The sequence below is a fragment of the Leiobunum rupestre genome, chromosome 6 (assembly GCF_980474605.1).
Source record: "Leiobunum rupestre chromosome 6, qqLeiRupe1.1.hap1, whole genome shotgun sequence".
In the NCBI taxonomy this organism is placed as follows: Eukaryota; Metazoa; Arthropoda; class Arachnida; order Opiliones; family Sclerosomatidae; genus Leiobunum; species Leiobunum rupestre.
Genome location: NC_143389.1, coordinates 37,058,065 through 37,084,220, shown reverse-complemented (window position 1 = coordinate 37,084,220; position 26,156 = coordinate 37,058,065). Strand labels below are relative to the sequence as shown.

At 35.5% G+C, this 26,156-nt stretch overlaps 5 protein-coding genes across 7 annotated transcripts; 2 read left to right on the top strand and 3 right to left on the bottom strand.

The window, feature by feature from the left end:
- Positions 1–2,777: 2,777 nt before the first annotated feature.
- On the bottom strand, positions 2,778–5,297 carry LOC149940795 (uncharacterized). The gene is made up of 7 exons (XM_090179370.1): positions 5,174–5,297; positions 4,707–4,906; positions 4,438–4,567; positions 4,077–4,358; positions 3,709–3,990; positions 3,423–3,630; positions 2,778–3,179 (listed from the first exon to the last, which is right to left on the bottom strand). Exons 1-7 carry the CDS (start codon positions 5,227–5,229, stop codon positions 2,778–2,780), a joined length of 1,560 nt encoding a protein of 519 aa, XP_090035496.1. The 5' UTR covers positions 5,230–5,297.
- Positions 5,298–14,055: 8,758 nt separating this feature from the next.
- On the top strand, positions 14,056–15,855 carry LOC149940794 (dual specificity protein phosphatase MPK-4-like). The gene is made up of 6 exons (XM_090177817.1): positions 14,056–14,204; positions 14,382–14,695; positions 14,771–15,006; positions 15,077–15,167; positions 15,231–15,414; positions 15,481–15,855. Exons 2-6 carry the CDS (start codon positions 14,433–14,435, stop codon positions 15,667–15,669), a joined length of 963 nt encoding a protein of 320 aa, XP_090033943.1. The 5' UTR covers positions 14,056–14,204; positions 14,382–14,432; the 3' UTR covers positions 15,670–15,855.
- Positions 15,856–16,605: 750 nt separating this feature from the next.
- LOC149940793 (proteasomal ubiquitin receptor ADRM1-like) lies at positions 16,606–18,797 on the bottom strand. Of its 2 annotated transcripts, none has more exons than XM_090177343.1 (10): positions 18,507–18,797; positions 18,211–18,327; positions 17,986–18,147; positions 17,870–17,915; positions 17,705–17,807; positions 17,434–17,639; positions 17,316–17,342; positions 17,034–17,209; positions 16,864–16,966; positions 16,606–16,805 (listed from the first exon to the last, which is right to left on the bottom strand). In XM_090177343.1, exons 1-10 carry the CDS (start codon positions 18,708–18,710, stop codon positions 16,723–16,725), a joined length of 1,227 nt encoding a protein of 408 aa, XP_090033469.1. In that variant the 5' UTR covers positions 18,711–18,797; the 3' UTR covers positions 16,606–16,722. The 2 variants fall into 2 exon arrangements, with proteins under 2 accessions (XP_090033469.1, XP_090033470.1); XM_090177344.1 differs by having other exon boundaries at positions 17,034–17,182; positions 18,507–18,796.
- A 441-nt stretch (positions 18,798–19,238) lies between these two features.
- On the top strand, positions 19,239–21,921 carry LOC149940792 (uncharacterized). 2 transcript variants are annotated; one of them, XM_090177342.1, is made up of 9 exons: positions 19,239–19,322; positions 19,684–19,791; positions 19,856–20,086; positions 20,159–20,601; positions 20,680–20,787; positions 20,849–21,234; positions 21,293–21,505; positions 21,560–21,628; positions 21,693–21,921. In XM_090177342.1, exons 2-9 carry the CDS (start codon positions 19,700–19,702, stop codon positions 21,801–21,803), a joined length of 1,653 nt encoding a protein of 550 aa, XP_090033468.1. In that variant the 5' UTR covers positions 19,239–19,322; positions 19,684–19,699; the 3' UTR covers positions 21,804–21,921. The 2 variants fall into 2 exon arrangements, with proteins under 2 accessions (XP_090033468.1, XP_090033467.1); XM_090177341.1 differs by lacking the exon at positions 19,239–19,322 and having other exon boundaries at positions 19,579–19,791.
- Positions 21,922–22,801: 880 nt separating this feature from the next.
- On the bottom strand, positions 22,802–25,880 carry LOC149940791 (uncharacterized). The gene is made up of 4 exons (XM_090179369.1): positions 25,465–25,880; positions 24,861–25,396; positions 22,965–23,302; positions 22,802–22,809 (listed from the first exon to the last, which is right to left on the bottom strand). Exons 1-4 carry the CDS (start codon positions 25,765–25,767, stop codon positions 22,802–22,804), a joined length of 1,185 nt encoding a protein of 394 aa, XP_090035495.1. The 5' UTR covers positions 25,768–25,880.
- Positions 25,881–26,156: the final 276 nt, after the last annotated feature.

The window sequence follows — 26,156 nt, the reverse complement described above, 5'->3', positions numbered from 1 at the left end:
CATCCAGGGCTTTCTTTAGTGGCCTCCGATAGTGCTTACTAATACACGTAAATTACTTAATCTTGAGCATGTTGTCACGCTATTAATACCAAAACAAGCAGAATTTTTCGAATAGTGTGTCAGCAATCAGCATGCTCAAAAATCGAGATCTAAAAACTAATTGTATACCGGGTTTAAAGTAACTTACAGTTGGGAATTTAGTTACCAGCGTAACTATGAGCTATCGAAGGCCACATAATTAAATTCTGCGTTACTAAAAGGAAGCTAATTTGGGTTTCGGGTCAAGTCGGGTCGGGTTCGCGTTACGATTTTCAACCCGAAATGTTATCGGGTCGGATTGGTCTTCTTAGATCTTACCTTGAACTAAATATCTAAATATTATTTGAATCCAAACACTATTTAATGTTTACTATTTTTTCGATACGAAACTTTGAGTATCGCCAAGGAATTTTTCAGCAAGAAGGTGGCGCGTCGATTTTACGGGATAGGATGGCTGAGATGGCTTCATCCGAGAGGGGAGTGCCCAAAAGGACGGTTGTAATACCGAGTCGAACATCGACTGAAAATTCCCGTCGTTGAAACCTCCCGAATTGAAACGTTTTAAAATTGTTTCAAATTGGAAAATTGGAAACGCATTCGGGGAGGGGGTCTTGACGAAACATATTGAAAGCATTTAGGAAATCAGTTTTGAGTAGGATTTTGGATACGTTGTGAGGATGGTTAATAAAGCACCGAGCACCGAGCAGCGTGAGCCGCAGCTTCGGCGCCGCCAGGAGTACCGAAACCCAACTGGATGAAGAAGAGGCCCAAGAGCGGAAATCAGGTGCGAGCACCTAAGTTTGGTACTGCCCACAGCAATCGACCGAATGCCGCCATCCTTAAGGAAGCACGGTACAAAACTGGACAGATTTCCGTAGGGACAAGACCCGCCAGCATCAGATTACACAGTTTGGTGAGAGAATTGAGCAAACCATTAGTGGTCGCCCCTGCACCGGACCCAATTAAATCTTTCGGGTGCTGAGATTTCAGATAATCTAGGCCACTTGCTGAACCAGAAAGTAAAAAACCTTCGTTTCCCGAACCTGAAGATGCGGGAGAGAAGACGAGTCCTCGGCCTCAAAACCATAATCGTAGTGGGTCGCTCCAGAAGGATGCTTGCCTTGAAGAATTTCGTAGGTGGCCGAGTTAGGGAGCGCGAAAGACTCTTCCGAGCAGACAACCCGAACAGCGCTGGAAATATCGCCGTCGATGTTTCTGTGTTGGAGATAATTTTTAAGCGATTGGTTTGACTTGGAAGATTCAATTGGGAGGAATCTCTTGATGTTGTTTTTCACAGATGCTGTGAGCGAAATTGGTCTTCCCGCAAGCCAAAGAAAAACGAAAACAACGCTTTCCATGACCTCAAAGAATTATCTCGAACCACGTTGAGGATAATACCCGACAGAGCTAAAGTCGCCAAGTTTCTGGCACCCTTTGGGATGCGACGAATATCGCGCCTGGTGGACCTTAAATTGGAAAAAAAACTCGCTTCACTAACAGGAGACTAACAGTTTATTCGTTATTTCCCTAGATAGGCTTTATCAGAAAGTTCAAAACTCGAATAGTGTTTATTACCTACAATTACATTCAAAAATTTGGAAGATGAACTTAAATATTCCAATTAGACGTTTGTATTAAATGAAGAATTTACTTAGGGATAGTAAATTACCATAGCTATACTGCTTATAGTTACTTAATATATTAAATATATTTTATTTGAAATTTATAAAAAAAAATCGACAGCTGTAATAATATATAAATTAAAATTATTCGCAATGGCATTGTTGAAGCACCAGATCACTGAAATTAAATCATTTAATTTAGTGGTGGTGGCTAATACTGCCATCAAAACCCAAACTTTTAAATTCGCAATTCATGGTTGAGTTTTGCTATTTTGTAACTAGACATTTGTTGAACGATTTATTCAGACCATTATAGAAACAGGCTGTGTTACGATATAATCAAAATTTTGTGAGATTTAAAAGGTTCCAATGTTGACGACCCCCATTATGGCTTTTCACATTTTTGGCGCTGCTCAGTGCTTAGTGCAAAGGTATTCTCTAAACGTTTGGGGCCTTCTATGGTGGTTATAGCAATCCTTAGTTAATAATTCCCTTCTATCAAATATTATAAAATTATGTTAGCTTATTTGATGATTTTTTAAATTTTCAATCAATGTATGTTTTTTAATATCTTTGGGAAAAACGGAGGACTAAGGTGGGTGCCTAATGCGTCTAAGCCACTGCTCGGTTGGTTGTTAAAAACGGTACAGGTATCTCATCTTCAGTAAGACCATACATTTACCTATTTCTGAAAGAAATTACTACAACACTTTTCCTGCAATATTTGGAAGCATTGACAATAGTTTTGTGATTCCCAGTGTCGTAGGACTTATTCTGGGGGGAAATATAAGGGTACTTTCATCATTTGGGGTGTTATTGTGGCGCAAGTGTTGCGGATCCGATATCCCATTCCTTAAAACCCGAAATATTTGTTGGTCTTAATTCCTCTTATTCACTCTGGAAATACATTTCGGTCTCCCATTTCTAATTCATATTACAGGAATTCTAAATTACAAAGTGTTCAATTATTTACTTGGAAGCTACCGTAGTAATAAAATAGATTCAATAATAATTGCGATATGTTTATTTTATTGTCTTATAAAATATTTTCATTCTTTCCGTGCATTCAACAACTTTTAACTTTAGTATCCATATGGGGATACGGAAATGTGATTATTAAAACAATTTTCTTCCTAAGATAGCCAAAAACTGACGCTGCCTACAACAATTTTGCGCTTGACTAAAATCCAAAGAGAGCAAAGCGTAGGCCGATTTTGATCTTAAGTAACATCCAAAGGGGGCAAAAAGCGGATGCCGACTAAAACATTTTTGTGGTTGTGTGCCTATCCACAATTGTTTTATGTTTTGCCAGTTTAAAATGTACAACACATTCAAAGCAATCAGAAGGATCAGAATGGCAATCAATGAGAAATTCGTATTATTGCATTTACTGGCAACCCTTTCTAGCGAAGTCTTAGCTCTGTGGTCGAACTGTGTAGCTTGATGGCGAATGTAGTCAGCTTCAAGTGGTTCTTTAACGCGTTCGATGCTGTGCTCAAGCCTCGCTTTCATGTTGCTCTAAATATTACAATAAAATAGTGTTTAAGAACTTAAATAATTGAATGGAACGGTCCCATTTTTGGCTTTTTTAAGGAACACTTTTTCTGGTTGTAGTAAAAATTTGTCTATGATTACTTTTCCTTAGTATTGCTTTTCCCAGTTAAATTAACATAATAACAACCATTCATCATCACGTGAAATATAGCTGCGGTCCTACACTCAGTATTTTCGAACCACCCCGGTTTCAATGACAATAATTACCAATTTCTTCTTTATAGCAGAGAGCAACGGTATTTCGTTGTGTTGACCCTTTTCGAGACCCAGTTTATGACTTATTCCCCTGAGGTTATGTTTCCCTTGATTGCTTTGGTGGCTTTCTTCTCTATTCAATCCTCTTGTGGATCCCGTAAAACTGGATTTAGAGTGGACGCTACTTGTATGGTCATCTTCTGTTTGGCCAATTAATGTCCTGCGTAATAAATTAAATGGAATAATATATTAATCAAGGTGTTGCGATGGATTAAATACAGTAATGGTGATTGTTTACGTTGGCTGCAGTTGCTTGTCCTTGAGTTTATTCAACCAAAAAGGTTGTAAGTTGGTGATACTGCCGTTTTTTTCAGGGATTAACAAAAAATGTTCGCTCTTTTCGAGTCCCAATTTCTGGGTGATTCCCGCGAGGTCATGTTTCCCTTGAATGCTTTCTCGGCTTTCTGCTTTACCTAAGCTTCGCGTGGATCCAGTTATACTGGATTTAGAGCAGCTGCTACTTGCTTTCCTATTTATTGCGTTAGGACTATAGGCATACTCCGTTTGGCCAATTAATGTCCTGCGTAATAAATGAAATGGAATAAATATTAATCAAGGTGTTGCGATTGATTAAATACAGTAATGATGATTGTGGTGATTGTTTACGTTTGCTGTAGTTGTTTGTCCTTGGGTTTATTGAAACAAACAGGTTTTAAGTTGGTGGTACTGCCATCTTTGTCAGGATTTAACGGAGACTCGATGCTCTTTCTGAGGCCCAATTTCTGCGTGATTACCCTAAGGCCATGTTTTTCTCGGCTACTTTCGCTAGTTTCTGCTTTACCTAAGCTTCGCGTGGATTCGATGAAACTGGATTTAGCAAGGCTGCTACTAGCTTTCCCTTCTATTTCTTCGCGAGTGTGGTCGTTTTCCGTTTGGTCAGTGAATATCCTTTACAATAAATGAAACCTGAGTAAAATATGAATCAAGATATCGCGATGCATTAAATACAGTAACGGTTATTGTTTACGTTTTCTGCACTTGCTGATTCTTGGGTGTATTCAACCAAACTTTTTCCAAGTCGGTACTGCCTTCTTGGGCGTCATTTTCCAGCGGTGCTGATATTAAAGCTAAAAGATCCCCGCTCAATATTTTCTGCCCTGGAAATTATAACACAGAGAACGCTGAATAGGAAAGTGTACTCTAAACGGTTCGCTCGCAATATAGCTACGTCTACACTCCTACGCATTTTATAGTCAAATTCGTTCATTGTTTATTATTACATATACATTTAATTACCTGGCGTTTTATAGATTTGGATTTTCCGCTTTTCTCCGGGCTGCAAGATGCCAGTTCTTGGAAGAAGCCGATAACTTTCGCTGGTGCTCGCTCTAAACTTGAAAGCTACAGGAAATTCCCGGTAGTTGTAGATTTCGATAGCACATTTCTGGAACTGTTTTGTTTCGGACAGTGGAAAGTTTATCACTTGGTCATTAAGTCTATAAATTTAATTTATACATTTAAATATTAATTTACGGGTAGAAAACTATGTAGGTAAATGCAATTTAATTTATTGGCCTAAACACAACTAATCTGTCACTTTCGGTTAGACGTTACTAGGTTGAGGGTTGTAATTAATTTTGGATTAACAATAGTTGAAATATTCTTAATCCGAACTTATTCAGACGTTTTGGTAAATTTTATTATAGCTCTTCGTAGTCCCGAGTTTCAAATTTATCATTTTTGTAGGCTTATACTTTACTTACGTGATGCGCAATAGCGACGGTTTCTTCTTATTCGGCAGTGTAAAGTGGAAATGCATTTTCGTAAATTTGCGCAAAAATATAATTTAAAACAGCGCAACGAGTGTAATATACATCTATACAACGAATAGATCTGAAAAGAAATTGATTTGAAAAAATTCAACGGTTATATCAGAGAGTGTAAAGTCGCTTCGCTAAGCGACTTTACACTCTCTGGTTATATTGTGTAAATTGGCGCGTGCTTGCTCGGAAGGGATAATCTTATTGGCTAAGACAAATGCGGATAAATATTGCTAAGCCCACGTGATTCTATTTTATTATCAGAATAAATAATTACACGTGCGACGAAAAAATGGGCGATATCATCGAGATTCACGCGTTTTTAATTTAAAAACCCTTCCTTTTGACGGTTTTTATTTTGGAGCGAATAATTTCTTTTAGCGTCTATTGAATACCAAACATCAAAAACTTCATGCCTAAATTTCAATCTGAACGATTTTTACATTTCAAAAGTACTTTGATCACTGGCGCGTGAAAAATGCATTGATATGCTAGCCATTCTTTGTAAATAACTAAGGTAAATTGCGTGAAGATAGTATCAAAAACAAATAATATTACATACAAAAAGTCTCGGATTGGGACTCGCGACCGAATTGGATCGTGGCTTACATGATATTTACCAAGTAATGACGCAATACCTTCGTTTCATAAAATTATCATCCAATAAATTTCGATCTTTAGTACGTACAGTAACCTTTCTTCCAAAAAAGTAGTACAAGTTTAAAGTTCGGGCTCGAGAAATAACTTCGCGTGCATATTAATATTCAAGTCATCATTTTATTATAGTGTTTCACTCTTAGACTTAGGAATATTTTAATTAAATCTAAAATTTATCGCCGTAATGCCGAGGAAAAACTTAAAACAACCTTTAATACATCGAAAGACACAATCAACACGGCAAAATTTCATCTTAAAGAAACTGCCCAGCACAAACAAACTGAAATTCCGTTTCACAGTGCGTTAACGAATACCGATGTTCAGGAAAATGAATTTCTTGCGGTTATAAAATTATATCTAATAACTAGCTTTAATACGAGCCGGAAAAATAGATAAGGGAAACAAAAATGCAAAAGTTCAAAGTCGAGTAAAATAAAATTGAATTATGAGAAAAATTGAATTAGATTAATAACCATGTCAGGTATTTGGAATTAGGCGCATTTAGTTGGAAATCAGGCCCTGAACATTGGGTTAAAATTCCAAAGCTCTAGAGCTAACCGTTCTCGAGTTTTTAGGAACAGGACATACAAATAAATAAATAAATGGACAAACTTTAAGACTTATAGATAATAATAATAAATTACTCCCCGCGTTGTGTAAAAAGTAAGAAATCTTGTGCTCCGTCTTTATGTAATTTTTTCGACACTGTAAAATACCGCGGCAAGTTAATCTTTAAGATGTTAGCTACACGCTGATAGCACTCTTTTTTCAATCCGGTAAATATTTTGTCTAGTATGAGTAAATTTCCATTTTACCTTAGGCCTATTCGTTAAAAAACCTAAAAAAACGGTTAATAAGCCTAACGCGAAGTTTCAAAACGCGGTTTTAATTTTTGGCTCGTGCTCTTTTCAAATCTCGCGCTGTTGGCGGGGATCATCCCGTACCAATGCAATAAATAAAGTTATTGTATCAACATCTTCGCTATGGCCAAAGACAAGGACAGTGAAAGGTCAGCTGACCCTGGTTCCAAAATTTTTCAAACTGCAAACATTAGGCGAGACGTTAATGCCAGTAGTATTGACTGGGTTGGTTGTAAAGTTTGTCGCCGTTGGGTACTTTTTGAAAATACGGTCAAGTTTGAAGAAATAGATGATACGACTCCTTTTACCTGTAACATTTGTACCATCGAGCATACTCAATCTTTGCTACAGAAAGAGATTGATCTCATTCAATTGGATAACATTTCTCTGCTTCGTTCGGATCATTCAGCTAATGACAGACTTGTAGAATTGGAAACCACTCTTCACAATACTAATCTCCCGCTGTAACTCCACAGTGTTAAATCTCCTAACTAAACTCACTGCCTTTGAAAAATCCAATACGGCTAAAATAGACAGTATTTTTATATCTGCTGAGACATCAACTTTTAAAATGGATTGGGACTCTCGCCATACAGGCGTCTTCTATTGCTGATGTTGTTCTCAGTAAACTAACTCCCGTACTTCAATAGCGGGAAGCGTTTTGTTCCACTACCAGTGGCGGCACTAAGACTTTATTCAGGGTAGGCTATAGTAGGTTTAGGGGGGGGGCATATATGGGTCAGGGGCGAGCGATTCTACACTAATCGTTATAAAATTAATAACGATACTTTTTCCGTTAGTCACATTGAAATTGTCATTTTTATTTTCGTTAGAATTTTAACGATAAGAGTAGAATCACACCCCAGATTAAATTAATTCAAACATAGATTCAAAAAAACTTTTTATTAGTTATAATTAGGCTAGAAAAATTTAGAAAATATATAGGCACTATTTATTTTACAGCTTAACTTGAAGCCTGCGATTGCTTTTTGCAAATTCGTCAACCACTAACATCTTATTGTCTCTGAGACTATTGCTTAAATCTCTATTAAACTTAGGGCTAAATTGCATAATCTGTTTTCAAGCACAGACGTTCTTAAAAATGTTTTTATTCTATTTTGAGCACTAAAACTCCTAATAATAATAATAATGTTATTAGTCAGGAAAAGAAACTTATTGAGCCCTGAAACACGAAATCGACAAACAATATGAACGAACAGATAGAAAATTATATAGATATTTATACATTTTATTTTTTTTTCATTTAGTTTTTTACCAGCCACAAAACTTATCAAGGCGGGTCTTGAACGCTGAGGCTGAGAATTTAACCTTCACAATTGTGGGGAGCTGATTCCAATCATTTACAACCCATTGTGTGAAAAACACACGGCGTTGCGCGCTATTACAGCGCTTTTTGACAATTGTGGGGGCTTTGCACCCAGACCATTTGACCTAAAAAAACTCGTTATATCGGACATTGTAGAGACCATGGATAATTTTGAACGTCTCAATGAGGTCATTTCTTGCACGCCGGTCCTTAAGGGACATTAAATTTAAGCATTTAAGGCGCTCTTCGTAAGAAAGAGTACGCGTACCATTAACCAATTTCGTGGCTTTTTCTTGTACTCTCTCGATATGCTCAATATCTTTGACTAGATGGGGCGACCAAATACTCGAGCAGTATTCGAGATGAGGGCGAATATATACATTGTACAATATTTTAAGCGACTTAACACTGAAATGCGAAAAAGAACGGCGTAGTAAATAAAGAGCGCGCATACCACGAGCAGCGGCAGCACGACTATGAGCAGCTCCAAACATACGGCCACTGAGCATAACCCCAAGATCACGGACTACTTGTGGCACTGAATACCGGAATGTTTAATACTATTTTAAAATATTTTAGAAGATCTTTAAAACCATTTTTAATTTTTAGCAGATACTTATAGCAGTCGTAAGCCGACTCAAGAGCTTCCAACTTAAATAAATTTTTGGCTACTTCAATTCGGCATTTTAAGGAGCTGAAATTAAAATCAAATCTAGAGTGCGATTCACAAAAGGAAATTATGGTTTCTTGATTTAAAAAATTAGTGTCTTTTGGATCAGATGCTGACAACCCTTCTAAAAGACTCGAATTGTTAGTAAATCTTTTCTTCTTCCAAAATGAATTTATCTATAACTTCGAAGAATTCGGCTCTTAATTTTTGTTTAATGGTAACCACATCGGTCTCTCCCGGTTGTTTCGAAAACCATACTATTGGTCAGTTTTTTGTTTTTAAAATCTTTTCTCTTTGATCTTGAAGCAACGTATACTTGATTTTGGATTCAAAGTATACTATTTGGATCTGGCGCGTCAAGTAATATTTTATTTGCTAATTTTGTAGCGTCCTCCCAAATTAAATCGAATTTTAACGGATCCCTCGATTTCTCTAATGTTGCAAACTTGCAATGGTGGCTTCACAGAGACTTACTGCTCGTGTATACAATAACAGGGAGCTTTGCAAGTATTCTAATAAAGTGTTGGTAATTTCAATTACTTGGTCCAAAACTACCAACATACAAAAGTTTAAAATTTTTCAAACTGCGATATGTATCCCCGACATTCAGCTGCCTCATCTGGTTTCCCGTTCTCGATAATATTTTGCATGGCTAAAACAACGGAGTCAAGTTTTATCATAAAATAATTAATTCCTTTTCTTTTGCTAGACCATCGTACGTCACAGCTTTTAGGCATTTTTAAAATTTCATTATGGCCAAGTTCTTTTTGCGCATTTTCAAAATATTAGGCTCTTAGCGCAGAATTGCTCTGGAAGTTATATACGGCTTGTAAAAGCCCCAGCTATATTTGTACCAGAATCTACTAACACTAAATTTAATCTATGGGCTGTAGCAGTGTACGTAAGGGCAAGCACCTATTCAATTCGAACATTGACACCGTTTTTCTCCCCAGACTTAACGCTGGCACCGTCATAGCTTTGTGAAACGAATTTTTTGATATCTAAGATAATCTAACCCATTTTCTGATAAAAGTTTTAATACCTCCGAAGCTATTGACTCGGCATTAAAAACGTGTAAATACGAGAAACCGAAAAATATTTTCTTAATATCGTCTTTGAAAACATACCTAAGGACAACAAATTAAAAACCACCAAATTTTGCCGAATTATTGTGGATTAACTAAATGTATATATTAATATTTTGGGAAAGCTACAGTTTTTATTACAGAAACTAACTGTAAATAGCAAAATTTTGTAAAAGGTGCCATGGTTACATTTAGTTCCGGCCAAAAAAAGCACCTTTCCCAAAATATTGCTATTTAAATTTCGTTCCTGCCGCAAAAAAATGAACCTTTCCCAAAATATTGCTATACACATTTAGTTCCTGCACCTTATCAAAATTTATCTAGCCAATTTATTGATGCATTTCATTCGAAATATTTTCAAAATCAGGATAGTCTGGCGTTTTCTATTAAACTATTGTATATTTTGAATAGTCTAGCCATTTATTCTAGCCACTGTGTTTCCGCTACCTGTCCTATGGTAACCATAACAATGGCGGGTTTGGAATTACGGCAAATACAAACAATTTCGAAATTTTCCAACAAAATTAAAAATACTTGCGGCCGCCAGATAATATTTTAACTATTTGTTTTGAACCCCCTATGGTCTAACTTGACGAAATCCAATGTTTTTAGGGGCGTTAGGTAAACTGACCATTTTTGTCCGTTATGGAGACTCCCTTTGCAAACTGAACATTTTGGGCCATATTGACCACTCCCATCGCAAACTAACCATTTGGTACCATATTGACCACTATCATCGCAAACTGACCATTTTGGACCATATTGACCACTCCCATCGCAAACTGACCATTTTGGACCATATTGACCACTCCCATCGCAAACTGACCATTTTTGACCTTATTGACCACTCCTGATTCAAACTGACCAGTTTTGACCCTTTTACCCAATTTTAACTTTGAATGACCACTTTTAAGCATGTTTGACATGAGCATCACAAAAGTCAAAATTTTAAAATTTTGCAAAGGGGTGCCCATGAAATTAGCATATAAAATCCCATAAGGAATTTCCGGCTCAACCAAGGTCAAAATTTCGAAAGGTCATAAAACTTGACCTTTTGACTCTGATTAAAAATCCGCCCGGCTGATACCTTCCTGGGGCATGGTCTAAAGGTTGCCATATCTTTTTCTCGGATTCCAGACTTACAGTCGAAGACCTTCCCTTGTTAGCTCATGAGCAACTTACAAGTCAGTAGGTTCCTCTCTTCTTCAATTTTTTTCTCTAAAGCCCAACATGGATTTCTATCGAAACGCTCTTGTCTCTCCAACCTCTTGTTTGCTACGAACCATTGGTCTAGTTGGCTCGATCGAAGGTTCGCCGTGGATGTTACTTTTCTTGATTTTGCTAAGGCATTTGATTCACTTCCCCATGCCGCTTTCTTTCGGCCCTTAAAGATGCGGGTGTCTATGATGATGCGCTTTCTTGGCTAGCGGATTACCATTCTTCTCGCAAACAGCGTGTTATGGTCCACGGTGAATTTCTGATTGGGCCGATGTCCACTGTCGTGTCCCAAAAGGCTCTGTTTTTGGCCTCCTTTTGTTTAATTTCGTTGCCCTTTTGGCCGATGACACTAAGTTATTTAATTGAATCAAGTCCCTGTCCTACTGTCTGTGTCTTCAATCTGATCTCGATGATCTTATTGATTGGGCTGACTAGGAAGGGGCTATCTTTCAACATTGATAAATGTTCCGTTCTACACCTTGGCAGGAATACCCCAATTATGTATATAAAATCAAGGGTGTCCCCATTAAAACTACTCTCTCTGAGTGGGACTTGGGAGTTATTGTTGATCCTTACTTAAAGTTTTCTAGTCATGTTAACCAAATATCAAAGAAGGTTCGCTCTATTACCAATGTTGTTCGTCGCAATATTTTTTATCGTGCTCCCAAGCTTATCTAAACTCTTTATAACTCCTATGTTCTCCCTCCTTTTGATTTTTGTTCACCTATCTGGCGCCCCCACCTTCAATCGGACCTCATCGCTCTCCAAAAAGCTCAGAATGCTTTTGCGAAGCTTTCCCACCAAATTTCTAGTCTTCTAGCCCCTTCTCGTCCGCGTTTCCTTCGTATTGACCCTGTCCATCTGCGCCACCGTGTTAATGACCTTCGTTTACTCCATGATTTGTTTTGTAACAACCTAACTATAAATTTTGATGATTTCTTTTCACTCAATTTCTCCCAAACTAGAGGTCATTCCCTCAAACTTTCCTTTAATGATTTATTTTCCTTAAATGTGGGGTCCACGACGCGTGGTAATTCCCTTAAGTTAATTAAACCAAGAGCAAAATGACATAATTATTTTTCCCATAGTGTAATTAATCATTGGAACTCTCTCCCAACTCAAATCGTTACTGAAAAAAAACTATTCTAAATTTAAAACTCTAGTAGAAATGTTTTTTAATTCGGATATTTAATCTTTATCTCCCTTATCTTATCTTATTTTACGTCTTGTTCTGATTTTGTATTGTATTACATTGTGTTTTGTGCCAATTCAACTGTAAAAGATTGGAAGCCTGCATATTAGCCTATTACGGCTTTGTGGGCACATGTGATAATAAATAAATAAATAAAATAAATTCCCCTCAAAATCGTAATAACATTGAATAAATTTATATTTTGTTACTGTCTTCGCGTTTATAACTCAACTTGCATGTATCGATGCTCAAACAAAAGCCCGTCCTCATTGTTAAAGGCTTATTGAGTAGATAAATAAATAAATCACTTAACCCAAGGCACAACAGGCCTAAGTCAACATGTAACTTTCTGGAGAGAGTGTTCCAAAAATACCACTTTTTTTTAATATTATACATACCACTGGTAAATAATGGTAAATTGTTGTAAATTTTGGTAAATATGTGAAATCAAGTAAATAATTAAAAAAAAAACGGAATATATCAACTTTAAATCTTAAATTTTATTTCCAATACTCAACAAGTCTGTTCTAAATCTTAAAGGTTTTATCTCCATAAAAACTGTAAATAATTTTTAGAAATATATTATTTATTATTTACCACTTTTCCCATTTCATACCATAAAGTTATTTACTATTATCAAAAGTGTTATTATTTACTACATTATTTACCATAGATTTGTTAGACTGTTAGACTGCTAGACTGTTGTACGTAATTTTATTTATTTTTGATAGTATATTTACAAATTCAATTGTTTGTTTAAACATCTTACAGATAAGTTAGTTGGGAAGACGTGTTTCTGGGGATAATACCTGGATGAACTCTATTGTCTATTATTTGTATATATTCGGACCTTGAACCGTGGTTTAAAGACGAGAAACCGTTAAAAATGCCGCGGCTTAAGAATCTGGCGCTAATACAAACACTTGCTTACGTTATTAGCCAATTGTAAGAACTGATAATTTTTTACGTTTAAGATAAATTCTGGATTTTATAAGTCTGTATAATAATATTATTCCATTATAAACTTATTTTAATAATACGGAAAATCCTTTCGACCAGGTTTAAAGTCTGTCGAGGTAAAGTAATTTTCGTATTTAAAAGGTAATGGCAGAAATTATATTAGGTAATGGCATAAGTGAGAATGATCCACTTATGGTAATGGTAACATTTATTTAGATTTAAAGCGTCGGGTAGTCTGTCCCTCGGTCTGTCCAGTTTATCATGCAGTGCTTCCACTTCCAAAAGATCATTTTACCCAGACATAAGCTGAAAAATACCCACTTTTACCCATTCCAAATTTAAAAAATGGCCTTAAAATTCGTACAAGAATCAAACAATAAAATACCCACTTTTACCCATTTTAAATTTTAAAATATCCTGAAAATTTCCATAAAAAACAACGATTTAAAAAATGGAGTTTAATTATCACAGTTAAACCTTACCAAATCAGTAGCCCAGGACAAACCAGAAAGAAAGAAAAACGTAGGTATGCAATTCGCTTAAAAAAGGACGAAAACAATGTTTTTGTCTGCTCCAATCGGCAAAGCTGACAACAGAGAAAGAACCTAAAAAGGTCTCGCCATAAGCAAAACCATTTTTCCACTTACTGCCAACTTAGTTACACTTTGTCAAAAAGGGAAACTATTTTATTTCATGGTAGATTTTTTCAAAATTTTTAAATACCCTTAAATTTCCCATGAAATGTTCAAAATACCCTCATTTTACCCATTACCCTCAATCTCGAAAAAAAATCCCTCTCGAGGTCAATTTTACGTGAAAAGGGTAAAATACCATCAAAGTGGAAGCACTGTTATCATGTTTGAAATAAAAGTCCGAAATTTGTCATATCAAAATTTCGGCGGAGCTACCGCCATCTAACTTTTACGATTTACTTTATTCCTTTTCATAATTTCATGGTTTGTGGCTTTTCTGAAATTACCGAAATTCAGTTGGTAGCTAAGCTAAGTAAGAATAATTTAAAAATATATGTATTATAATAATTGGGTTTACTCTAGTATTTTATATGATTGGTACTCTTTTATTCTAAGTACATACATTCACGAACAAAAGCTTGTCATGTGTCCTTTAATTTTGACAGATGGGCCTTGGTCGATAATTTTATTATTTAAAATTTTGTTGCAGATATTTGCTCTGGTGTTAACATAAGTTAATGTAGTAACCAAAGAAAAAAAAATGAGTTCATGTGATGAAATAGAGCCTGGGTTATTCTTGGGTGCCAGAAATGCTGCAGAGGATCTTGAAACTGTTACGAAGTTGAAATTCACTCATATTCTAACTATTGACTCTCAACCACTCCGTATTAAAGCAGAAGGGGTTAATTACTTTTATCTGGAAGCTTTCGATGAACCTGAAACGGATTTGTTATCACATTTTGATGAAACTCGTCTCTTTATTGATGATGCTTTGAATACAAGTGGCAATTGTTTAGTTCATTGGTAATAACTATAAACTATTTATACCAACATTATGAAAATATACATATAATAAACTAACCTAATTATATACGTTAGTTTCGTAGGAATGTCCCGTAGTGCAACAATAGTCATTGCTTACATAATGAAGAAGCATCGCATTGCCTACGAAGAGGCTTTGTCTTTAGTGCAAGAGAAAAGAAGATTAATTAGCCCAAATTCTGGTTTTGCATCCCAACTATACCTTTACCAAATGATGCAATGGCAAATTGACCCTGAAAATTTGCAGTTTCGGCTTCTACAGCTCATGAAAATATGCAGAATATTTTTAAAAAGTAAGCAAATTTGATTCTTTTCGTATTCAGAATTTGAAATATTTGTTTAAATAATTATACATTTTCAAAGGAAAGGACAATGATATAATAAGAAACTACGTCTCTGGATCGAAAGATTACTCTGATGTAGAAAATTTTGATTTCAAGTGCAAGCAGTGCCGGTATATTAAGAATTATTCTGAAAGACTTTTTTTAAGAATCACTAAGAAAATATTATTTAACAGGATTAAGTTATTCTCAACGTGCAATGTTCTTCCTCATTTTGAAGGTCAGCCTGTCTATTGGGACGATACTCGTTGGTTAAAGTACCCGAATCTCGAAACAAGCGATAAAAAGCTATGCAAATCAGGGCTATATGTTGAGCCACTAATCTGGATGATTGAATATTTCAATGGCCCAAATGGAAAGGTATAGAACCAGCTTCTTTCCAACTTGTAACTATGTGTATATGTTAAAGAAATTTCTTTAAAATAGATAGTTTGTCCAAAATGCGAAACTAAGCTCGGAAGTTTTTCGTTCTCTGGTACCTCGTGCGTTTGTGGCCAGGAGCTCTTCCCAGCCATAAAAATCGTAGAGAGTAAAGTAGATGCTTGCTCCTTAAGCGTGGCAAACCAGTTGCTCATTCAATCTTTATCCATCAAAGACGAAAGTCAAGAGAAGTAACCTTTTAACTTATTGAAATCTTTAAGAAAAGTATTTTATCTCAATCTTCCTTGCAAAACCAAAGGTTTTTTAAAAAGAAATGTATTTAATTTTTTATTTAATATTTAAATATCTAAACTTCCAAAGCAATACATTTATGTACAATAATTTAATTTTTTACAGTAAAATTTATTTAAATTCCTTCAATTCCGCTCTTATTTCTGCTAAATTTTATTTATTCACAAATATAGACTAATCAAGTTATTTAAGTGTTTATGTAATCATATAATTTATAAGAGTAACAAACACACTAAGTAACTAAGTGGTCTTCCCAGGTTTTAGTTTGGTTGTCTGCTTTTAACTTACAAGAAGAGTACCCGAGGTGTTTATTGCCAATTTTGTTCAAAGTCAAATGTAGACCTATATGAAATTTCCCAAAAGGGGACGTTGCACTACCTATTCAATTTTCCATGGCAACCTAAAATGTTTTTTTGACCAGCATAGGCCCTGACAATTTGTACCGGCTTCCACCCTCTCTTGTGGGGCCTGCTATTGACTTCCCAGAACTTGTATAACATCATTTAGAATATGTTGAAGGAAGGGGAAACCCAAGATATAAGCAATTTTAAATCACAATTCAATAAATATTTTTTAGCTTTAACTCAAGTTAAGACCTTTTCACATGAGCCAACTTTTCAAATCAAAATGCTGAGTCAGCAAAAATGGATCAGTGATCCATTTTTTTCGCAGGTACTTTTTTGGTGAATCAACTCATCGAACTTTTATTTAGACGAACTAACTAGTTGACTCGTGTGAAAAGGCCTTAATACATTCACAGACATGGGTAAATTTCTTACTTATTTATACAAGTGTCAAACTTATGTTTATAATTATAAATTTACTCTCTAAATTAAGTACAAATTGGACTATTTGTTAATGAATTGAGGACCAAAAGTGTTTTACGATTTGAATATCTTTAATTGTAACAGTACATTTCCAAAATCATCAAGAAGACTAACTATTGAACCAAATATTCTACTCTTTTAAATAGGTAGAATACGAAGAATGGAAAATTTAGTCCAGGGTCATTTCTGTGTCCTCTTCCTTTTTCTCCGAATTTTTACTGCTCTGCAGAGCTTTAACAAAAGCATCAAGATCTAAAAATGAAAAAGAATGTTTGTATTGAAAAAACTGAGCAGTTCCTAGATAACTTACCACCTAAATTTGCAGCGTCGATAACTTGTTGGCTTTGTCCAAACTGAGCCATTAGAGGACCTAATTGACCCGACTGAAGAGCGTGGCTAAAAAGGCTCAGTGACTGAAAAGTAAGGTTTTAAAGGTTAATTTTTGCCTTAACCAAATTTAGTCTAATGTTAAAATTTTACTTGTTGAAATTGGGGTGACTGAACTGTAGTTTTCAATTGTTCCGGAACTACACCAAGCTCAATTGTTGGCAAATCTTGGGTGTTGGGGAGCAGCTTACGGATTCTTTCCATGAGATCAGCATTTGCGAGCAAAGGTGCCAATGCCTCCGCTGTAATTGCAGTGGACAGATCAACCGCTGCATATTACCAGTGGAAATACGTAAATAATCCTACCCCCAAAACTTATTCTTAACTTTAAATTCCCCATTGCGTAACCCACTAAAATTAATCAAGAAGACTTACCAACACTAGAGCTTGACCCTCCAGTTTCTTCTCATACAATATTAAAAAATTAAAAGGGTTGAAGTTAGTAGAAATTCAAAGATTTGGATAAAGTGAACGTAAAGCGTTGATATATAACCATTTAGATTGGACAAAATGTTTTGCACATCACTGAGTTGAATCTGAGTGTTTGTGGCAGCTGAACTGGGAACACTCGGAGTTGTAGCAGCTGATGGGGTTGCGGTTTGAGGAGTAGGAGTCGGAGTGGGAGTGAGAGTCGGAGTAGCCAAAGAAGGAGTAGTTGATGCCCTTTCACTCGGTGTTTCAACTCCAGCCCTTGGAGGTCTAGAAATTAAAATGAAAACTTCATACTAATTAATTTCCAAAGTAAATTTGAAATAGAATCATACGGGGTTGGTGTGGTTGCGGCATTGGCGCTAGAAGCCACCGAAGAAGATTGCATAGAAGACGGTCTCGAGAGCAGACTGCTCAAATTTGCCACACCACTACTGCCTGAAAAAATACATTCACATTTTCCAACATTCTCAATATTTTATTTATAGTAATATAAGTACCAAGAATCTGTGCCAATTGTTCTTGACTTATGTTATTCAGCAAATTCTATAAATTTATAATATAACACACTAAACATACATGAGAAATTAAATAATTATTATTTAATTTTTTTTACCTGAAGGTCTCCATCTCCGAGGCTTGATAAATCACTTTGAAGACCAGCTAATCCACCAGACGAGCCTGACGAACCAAGTCCACTAGACCCAGGTGTGGGTGGATTATTCAAAAATTCATTCACTTTGGAGCAGAATTCATCATCCTTCTCAGTTTTGGGCTCCTAGATTAAACATCATAAATAGTCAAACAGTCTAAGGCGGCCTGAAATTTCAATTCCACGTACTTGCATCCAATAAAAGCATCGCCTATTAGATGATTTAAACTTCAAAACAAAAACTCTGCCAGTAGTACATTGGGGAACCTTCTTGAATTCCGCATCATCCGGAAAAATTATTAACTCCTAATAAGTCATCAATAGCAGAATTAAGATTTGATTAAGTATATGATGAACATCGGAATTCCAAATTAATGACCACCATAGAAAAAAGGTAGGGAAAACCGTCTTTTTACAACAAGACAACATTTACAATCCTACACGTTTTCTAAAGCGGGCTTAACCAGAGAGGCTAATTTAAATACATCTTCAACTGCTCCTGTAGTACGGTCTTTCCAGCAAAAGTGCATCAATGAATCATCAGTTTGGTGAACATAGACAAGGCCCTTCCTCTTATCTGGGTGTACCATTTTTCCTTTCACAGTCATTTTACCGGCTCTAAACTCTACTAAATACTTATTTTGCGATTGACTTCCAGAGGAATTCCCAAATAAAAACGACCGAGCCATATTACTTAAGTGATTTGAACCGCTTCAAGTTCAAACTGATAAATAATGACTTAACAGAAAACGGCGTAAGGAGATCGAAGTTTACTCGGAGAGTGGGCAAGCCACAAGTGAGGATTTATCTTGTCTAGTAGAACTCGCGACGACTCATACATCAGTGGCGTCGAAAAGAGGTGTTGCAGAAATTGGAGAAATATTTATCCGATTTCTATGGTGATCCAGTGGCGTAGCTAGGGGGCGAGCAACGGTCCGGTGGACGTAATGTACAATTATTATTAATTAATTATGCTACTCCGGCAATCATTTTGAACACGTCCCCTTCGAGGGCCGCATTGAAGGATTGTTTATTTTATTTGAACTAAGTGCTTCCTCGGTTGTAACCTTTTTGGTTTGGTATCAGTGTTGTTAGTTAATAAAATGTTAAAGAATATAGAGTTGAATTTAAAAAAAATTATTACAGTAAACATAAAAACCACCCACAGGGCAATGCCACTTTCCGCACTACAATCTCCAGCATTTAAGTCCTTTCATTAGTCACAAATTAATTCTGGGCCACTCAAGCTGTTAGACGTGGCCCCTCCAAAGAGTGATACAATGGATACACCAGGTGTGAAGGTACGATAAATATTTAGTGGTCGTCCTCAAGAGGTCGGCATCATTATTAATTGCTCCCTAAACGCTTGGTATTATTTGTCTGAGTGTGCCCAAGAGATTCCTTTGTGCGCCACAATCCCTGCCTTCTTTATTTAATGCATGGCAAACCTGTAAAAATATTAAATTTCCTTCATGGTATCTGCTTCACCATGAGCTTTCTAAAACCGTCCATTAGTTCATTCACCATGATTCCATGAACCTATTCAATATGACAGTTCATTATTGACATTCGTAATATAAAGGGAGCAGAAAAGGCGGGGTGTCAACATTTGAAGTTAACAACAATACATATCTAAATGTAATGATAATATTTCATGTATAGTTGTAACAATTTCAAGATGAAAAACAATCCCGAAATTTTTTCAAATAACATTGGACTGGAGGAAACCTGTGAAATGGATTTACCTCCCAAAGTAGCGAGACTTTGCAGGTGATTGCATATTACATATTTTAATACGTGATTGACATTAAAATTAGACTTCTTGCTTGTACAGATCTCCAAAAAGAATTTCAAAGTTATCAGAGGATTCAGATGACCAACAACCGCAAGTTAGCATCGTGGATTTGAGTGCAAAAAATTCTATGGAAAGTGGAAAATATACCACAAAGCAATCTCAGCGTCTTCCATTTTGGGCTTGGTTTTGTATTGCCAAAGCCCTTGGAATTCCTCTTCACAATCGAGACAAACCAATATTTGCTACTTTTTTACACATATTTACATTTGGGTAAACATATTGCCATAGGAAAGGATCAATTTTAAATCTTAAAATATAGTCTGAAGCCCTTTTCTTATCTAGATCCGCATTGACATTTATCATGTCACAAGTTTGGTTCATTGCCTATGATATTGCATCTGAAAACACTAAAGAAGACATTTTAAGTGGAACTGTTTCAATATTGATTGCTATTATGTGGACTTCCCTAGGACTATATGCGAAATCACTGACTGGCCGACTTTTTCGACATAGACAATTTCTCAAAGACATTAGAATGCACGCAAGGACTATTTTCAAGATTAATGCAGCTTTTCTAGTGTTTTTTCTTGGTCTTATCTTTATAATACTGCAAGATTTGTATTCGGTCTATTTATTGGACGCCAATACATGCCAGAAAATTGATTTGGAAGTTATTGTTTGCCAGTTGCAGTTTTTTAGCAGAGTTATATTCTCTGTGTTTTTCCTTATTTGGAATACTCTTGTTGCTATCGTTTTAATATCGCTTTGCAGAACTCATACTATAGGTTTGTAATCAATGGGCTAGAATTAATCTTGTCTTAGTTATTGAGATAACTTATTCAATCATTTACTTAAATATGAAGGAATTAGACGATTTGTCAGAGAATTGGAGTTAGATGCCCTTGTTAAGGACCATTATTATGCCAAAGAATTTCAGATTGATCCAATGACAAAAGAAGAGGTTTGCGAAGGTATAATAAGATTTAGCGGTAATTAGTTTTAAGTTACTTATTTTATATCTTTTCTTTTCAGAAACATTTTGGCTCGAAGAGGATTCGTCTTTCGCTTGTGATGATGGCAAAGATGATCAGTTTATATTAGTCAACCGTAAAACTCGCTCTCAATTTAAGGAGTGTTCATCAAATAGTCAAAGTTCTTCCAATGACCAAAACAGAAAAATCGCTTCTATTTCATTATCGGATCAAAATCTGTCTTCCAGTTTTTCAGAATCCACAAAAATGAAAAGTTGCAGTGATTCGAAACTGGAACTGAAGCCATCAACTCTTCGTGACGTTAATGAAAACCAGTTCATACCAATTCAGAGTGGAAATTTTGAAAATAATACCGGAGATAACATATCTATAACACCACATTCCATGACCAATGCCGAAATACTTCATAAATACTGGAAATTATCTGTAATTTACTTCATAATCTGGTTGTAATATTTTAATAAGGTTTAATTGGGTTTTTCAGTGTCGTTTGAGAGTTACGTCTTGCGCACTACAACGCTGGATGGCCAGCTTAATTTCATTGATAATTGTTTGGTGTTTCATTTATTTAATTCATTGGCAAGATCATACCCCTTCAGTACCCGATGTTGTATTATTTGTTATGCCGTTGCTAATTCTGCCTCTTTTAAGTTCTGCTTTTGCGGAGGTTAATATGGAAGGTTATCGCATGATACAGGTAAAGAGAAGACTTTATCCAATACTTCCACAGCTTAAGATATTTGTTTTTCAGTGTATATGCCCAACTGAGGAACGACTTCATATGATACGATTTCTCTGCCAAAATCCCTTAAACATGATGGTAACTAAAAATTTAAATTATCAAATTTCATTTATTTCATTCTTTTTTTCTTATTTTTTCTCAGATTTTTGGTGTTTCGTTGAGTTACAGCACAATAATGACAGTAGTATTTGCCATTTTTGTAGCATTTACGTCTCGGTTGATATTTTCAGAAATGTCCAAAACACAAAGCTAATGAAATTTGCACAATTTCTTTGTTTTGGGAAAGGATTCGATTAATATTTTATTGTATTAAAATGTGATAAATGAACCCAGTGATTTGACCATTAAAACGTTAGTGTAATATAATTCTGTACATATTGTTATATTTAGAAACCTTTACAAGAAGATGATAAAATTAAAAATATTTTAATTATCTGTAATTAGTTTTATTAATAAATGTGATTTAGATAATTTTTACATTTTCAAATAATTATAAAACTGATTGTAATATCAGACAGGAATAATTTGTTTCCTTCCTCGTGAATACAACATTTTTTATAATTTATTCTAGTGACATTACCCTTTGACAGGGTTGCAAGGCTCTGTTATGGAGGCTTTTACAAATAGGTTTTGCTTGTGAAGAATAAGCAGTCATATTTAAGGGATAACAGCATAGACTTATGGTGTAACATTGTCCCTTATCAAAACTATGGGCCATTGGTGTAAATTGAAACGTGGTCTGAAATTTAGAAACCCTGCCGTTTTATGTTAAGCCCTTTTGAAACACTGTCCATTCCTCTCAGGCTTGATTTGCTTAGAAAGTGTCAGCTGTTTAGAGCTACTTAATTCTCTTTATGACCAATAAATTATAAGAAGTGTGGAAATTAGGGCTCTGCGAGTACTCGGTCAGCATGGAGTACCCGACGATTATTGAGGTCAGATACTCTAACTACATTCGAGTATCAGAATAGCTGTAAAACTGGCCGAATTGTTTTTGACAATATTCGAGTACCCAACAACGGTGGAAATAAATCCGAACGAACATCCCTTTCAATGACCTTGATTGACTGGCTAGATTCCTATAGAAGTGTTTTGGTTTTGAGAGAGCTCGGGATTTTCTCTGCTGTGAGTGCCTGAGTAATGAGAGGTAAACTTTGGCCGCCCCCTCGACCAAAACGTCGCGTCGGATGGTTTTACGAATCGTTTTGTAGAAATTCGCGCATCCCCGAGCCAGTGTAAACAAACCTTACTTCATTTATCTGAACAAAAAAAAAGTTAATTCTTATTTTTTTTTTAATTTTCAAAGAGCTGAGCATGAGATTTTTTTGATAAAGCAGTATTTTTAAATGATTCTGATGACCTTTTTTTTTTCTTCTATTTAGTCTTTTTGCAAGTGTATCCTTTAATGTTTTACATCTCTTGCAGATTTTTTGATGAATTAAATAGTCACATTGGCTAGAATGTAATGAGTTATCATGCCATGAATAATAATATTGGTTTTCCATCCTATTTTTAAATTCTTCTAGGAATTTATCATTTTGTATACCCGAGCAAACTGCGTAATCATCTAACATACTCAGCACATTCACAATGTTTGCTACTTTCAGTTCCTCTGGATCATTAAAATGATTTTCAAGCTCTACAATGGCTTTATGTGTACTTGGCACTTTTTTGTTCAAAACTTTCATCAACACTGAATGATTTTCATATTTGCTTTGAGATAATTTCAACGAAAGAGCGATAGTCATGCTGCTATGTTCATGGGAAAATTTAAAAAAATTCACATTCTTTTTCACTACGTCAAAGGAAAAAGCCCATCCTTTCAGAACCCTTTTTGAAAATTCGTTTGAAAAATTGGAAAATAAATCGGGTGAAGTGTAGTACAGCGGCCTCATCGAATTTGATATTAATTTTAGTTGCGCCTGATAGACCTTGTCACGTAGATGTCGAGGGTATTTTTTATTTTGGCCGCAAATGATTATTTAATTGTTTAACTTAATTTTTTTAATTTTAAAAATTTCTCATTTTCATTGAATTTTATATTAATTTTGGTTGCGCCTGATAGACATTGTCACGTAGATGTCGAGGGTAATTTTTATTTTGGCCGCAAATGATTATTTAATTGTTTAACTTAATTTTTTTAATTTTAAAAATTTCACATTTTCATTGAATTTTATATTAATTTTGGTTGCGCCTGATAGACCTTGTCACGTAGATGCCGAGGGTAATTTTTATTTTGGCCGCAAATGATTATTTAATTGTTTAACTTAATTTTTTTAATTTTAAAAATTTCTCATTTTCATTGAATTTTATATTAATTTTGGTTGCGCCTGATAGACCTTGTCACGTAGACGCCGAGGGTAATTTTTATTTTGGCCGCAAATGATTATTTAATTTTTTAATGTAATTTTAAATTTCTAATTTTTGGGCATTTGCACGTGTTTTGTTGTACTTATTTCCGTCGTGTGTTCGCCGGCAACACAGTTTCGGTGTCCTAATGAATTCCACGTGATATTCCCTTTTTGTATAAAATCAGTTACAGTTTTTGTTCATTTTCTCGGTGTTTTGTATTTTTGGGCCACAAAGTGATATTCCCGTACTTTATCAAATCTTTTACAGTTTTTGTTCATTTTCTCGGTGTTTTCTATTATTGGGCCACTTTGTTTCTGGTTGAGATTAAAAGTATATACTTGATGCGTAAGGCTTGGTACTGTCCTCTAGGTCGCGTTATAGATGGCCCATCGCTTTTTTTAGTATGGGGTTGGGGAGGCGCTGCGCGCCCCCAGCGCTTGAGCGAAGCGAGTGCGCGGCGCCGTTAGGCGCCAATACGGGGAGTTTAGTAACGTCTTTTACGTGTTTTGGAAGTAATTATCTTCGTCGGGTTGTCGCCTACACCACGGCTTGTTACTGTTTGTTTCCACTCTACTAACTTTTTAACATTAAGTTAATTAATTTAATTATCATTTTCGACCCAAAAACAAAAGTTTCGTAATCAACGCGTCAAGTGCTACATTCTCCGCCACCCAAAAATACAAAAACACGGTAATTTCCTACAATTAGTACATTTTTAACATTAAGTTAATTAATTTAATTATCATTTGCGGTCCAAAAAAATTAGTTTCGTAATCTACGCGTCAAGTGCTAAATTCTCCGCCACCCACAAATACAAAAACACGGTAATTCCCTAAAATTAGTACATTTTTAACATTAAGTTAATTAATTTAATTATCATTTGCGGCCCCAAAAAAAAATAGTTTCGTAATCTACGCGTCAAGTGCTACATTCTCCACCAAAAAAAACACGAAATTACATGAGGCCGCTGTAGTGCAATTTTGCCAATAAATCTTCTGTTGGATCAGTTGGCAATGCTTCCAAAATGGGTGAATTATACTTGAAATGGCCAATTATTTCCGTAGATGTATCCGTACTATCCACTAATGTTTGCAAAGGTGATGAAGTACATTTAATCTCCCTGAAGTCTACTTCCATACCACAGTTTTTAGCATCAGTGTAACTACTATTAGATATTGGTATCATGTTTTCCACTTCTGATAAATTCTGATTATCGAATAATGTTTGCGAACGTGATGTTTGAAAAGGTGATGAAGTACATTTAATCTCCCTGAAAACTACTTCCATACCAAGGTTTTCAGCGTGGGCGAAACTATTATTAGAAATAGGTACCATGTTTTCTACTTTTGTGAAATTTAAGTTATCAAAACTTTTTTGTTGGGTGCTAAGTTGAAGCTCTTTCTTGACTTGAATAGGATCCAACACAACAGGTATGGTGGTAGCTAAGCGCGAGATATCCTGATGCTCATACAAAGCATATTGCTCTTTATAAATCTACATACAAGAAATTATTTTAAGCCATGTTTATTTGAACACGTTAAGTAAAAAGCAAATATCCTTACCCTGTATTCTTCAGTGTTTCTATAATCTAATATGTCAGGATTATCAGTAGTTGGTCCATTTTCTCCAACGAAATGTAGGGAACACACGAATGAATCAGGTCTTATGCTTTTAATATCGAAATTATCTAAACGGCCACATCGATCTATCCACAGTAGACATTTTTCCAATTTTGTAGTTGGTTTAGGAAACGGTATAAACGTAATATTCTTGAAATTATATGTGGCAGGGTACCGTGAATCACTCCCCCAGCTACCATAAACGCATTTTTTTTTTCCTTTTCGAAACTTTAAATTTGCCTCCATTGTTGGATAAAAATTTTAAAAACAACTACGATTATAACTAAGGCTTAAGCGCGAACCGAGTCAACGAGTAACGATTACGGTCATCTTTCTTGTTTACATGGGCTCGGGTGAAAACCTTACCTCTCCTTCTTAATCTACACTCCATGGCTTAGCGCTTGATTAATTATTTTTATCATTTAATCATTTCTCCATACGTATTAAAGAGTGTTTTTCATAGAGAGCATAAGTAACATCAAGATTATAGGCTTATGGTAACATAAAACAATAAGTGGGTTAAAGTTATACTACATCGAAAAATATCCAAATAGAGAAACTCGGAAGCGACTTCGTGAACTATAATTCTTGGGATGTACTAGAAAGCCAATCCGAACCAAATTCGTCTTTCACAA

Excerpts from the sequence above, each read along its gene's own strand:
- LOC149940794 (XM_090177817.1), top strand. The coding sequence starts at position 14,433 with ATGAGTTCATGTGATGAAATAGAGCCTGGGTTATTCTTGGGTGCCAGA. Across the intron at positions 15,007-15,076 it reads ATGCAGAATATTTTTAAAAA|GAAAGGACAATGATATAATA; the intron begins GTAAGCAAATTT and ends ACATTTTCAAAG. Across the intron at positions 15,168-15,230 it reads TTCAAGTGCAAGCAGTGCCG|GATTAAGTTATTCTCAACGT; the intron begins GTATATTAAGAA and ends ATTATTTAACAG.
- LOC149940795 (XM_090179370.1), bottom strand. The coding sequence starts at position 5,229 with ATGCATTTCCACTTTACACTGCCGAATAAGAAGAAACCGTCGCTATTG. Across the intron at positions 4,568-4,706 it reads CCAAATCTATAAAACGCCAG|GGCAGAAAATATTGAGCGGG; the intron begins GTAATTAAATGT and ends TATAATTTCCAG. Across the intron at positions 3,180-3,422 it reads CTGCTATAAAGAAGAAATTG|AGCAACATGAAAGCGAGGCT; the intron begins GTAATTATTGTC and ends TGTAATATTTAG.
- LOC149940792 (XM_090177341.1), top strand. The coding sequence starts at position 19,676 with ATGTATAGTTGTAACAATTTCAAGATGAAAAACAATCCCGAAATTTTT. Across the intron at positions 20,087-20,158 it reads TTACACATATTTACATTTGG|ATCCGCATTGACATTTATCA; the intron begins GTAAACATATTG and ends TTTCTTATCTAG. Across the intron at positions 21,235-21,292 it reads ATAAATACTGGAAATTATCT|TGTCGTTTGAGAGTTACGTC; the intron begins GTAATTTACTTC and ends TGGGTTTTTCAG.
- LOC149940791 (XM_090179369.1), bottom strand. The coding sequence starts at position 25,767 with ATGGAGGCAAATTTAAAGTTTCGAAAAGGAAAAAAAAAATGCGTTTAT. Across the intron at positions 25,397-25,464 it reads GAAACACTGAAGAATACAGG|ATTTATAAAGAGCAATATGC; the intron begins GTAAGGATATTT and ends TCTTGTATGTAG. Across the intron at positions 23,303-24,860 it reads TTGCACTACAGCGGCCTCAT|CAGCATGACTATCGCTCTTT; the intron begins GTAATTTCGTGT and ends CCATGAACATAG.
- LOC149940793 (XM_090177343.1), bottom strand. The coding sequence starts at position 18,710 with ATGGCTCGGTCGTTTTTATTTGGGAATTCCTCTGGAAGTCAATCGCAA. Across the intron at positions 17,916-17,985 it reads TCGGAGATGGAGACCTTCAG|AATTTGCTGAATAACATAAG; the intron begins GTAAAAAAAATT and ends ATAAATTTATAG. Across the intron at positions 17,210-17,315 it reads AGGGTCAAGCTCTAGTGTTG|CGGTTGATCTGTCCACTGCA; the intron begins GTAAGTCTTCTT and ends GGTAATATGCAG.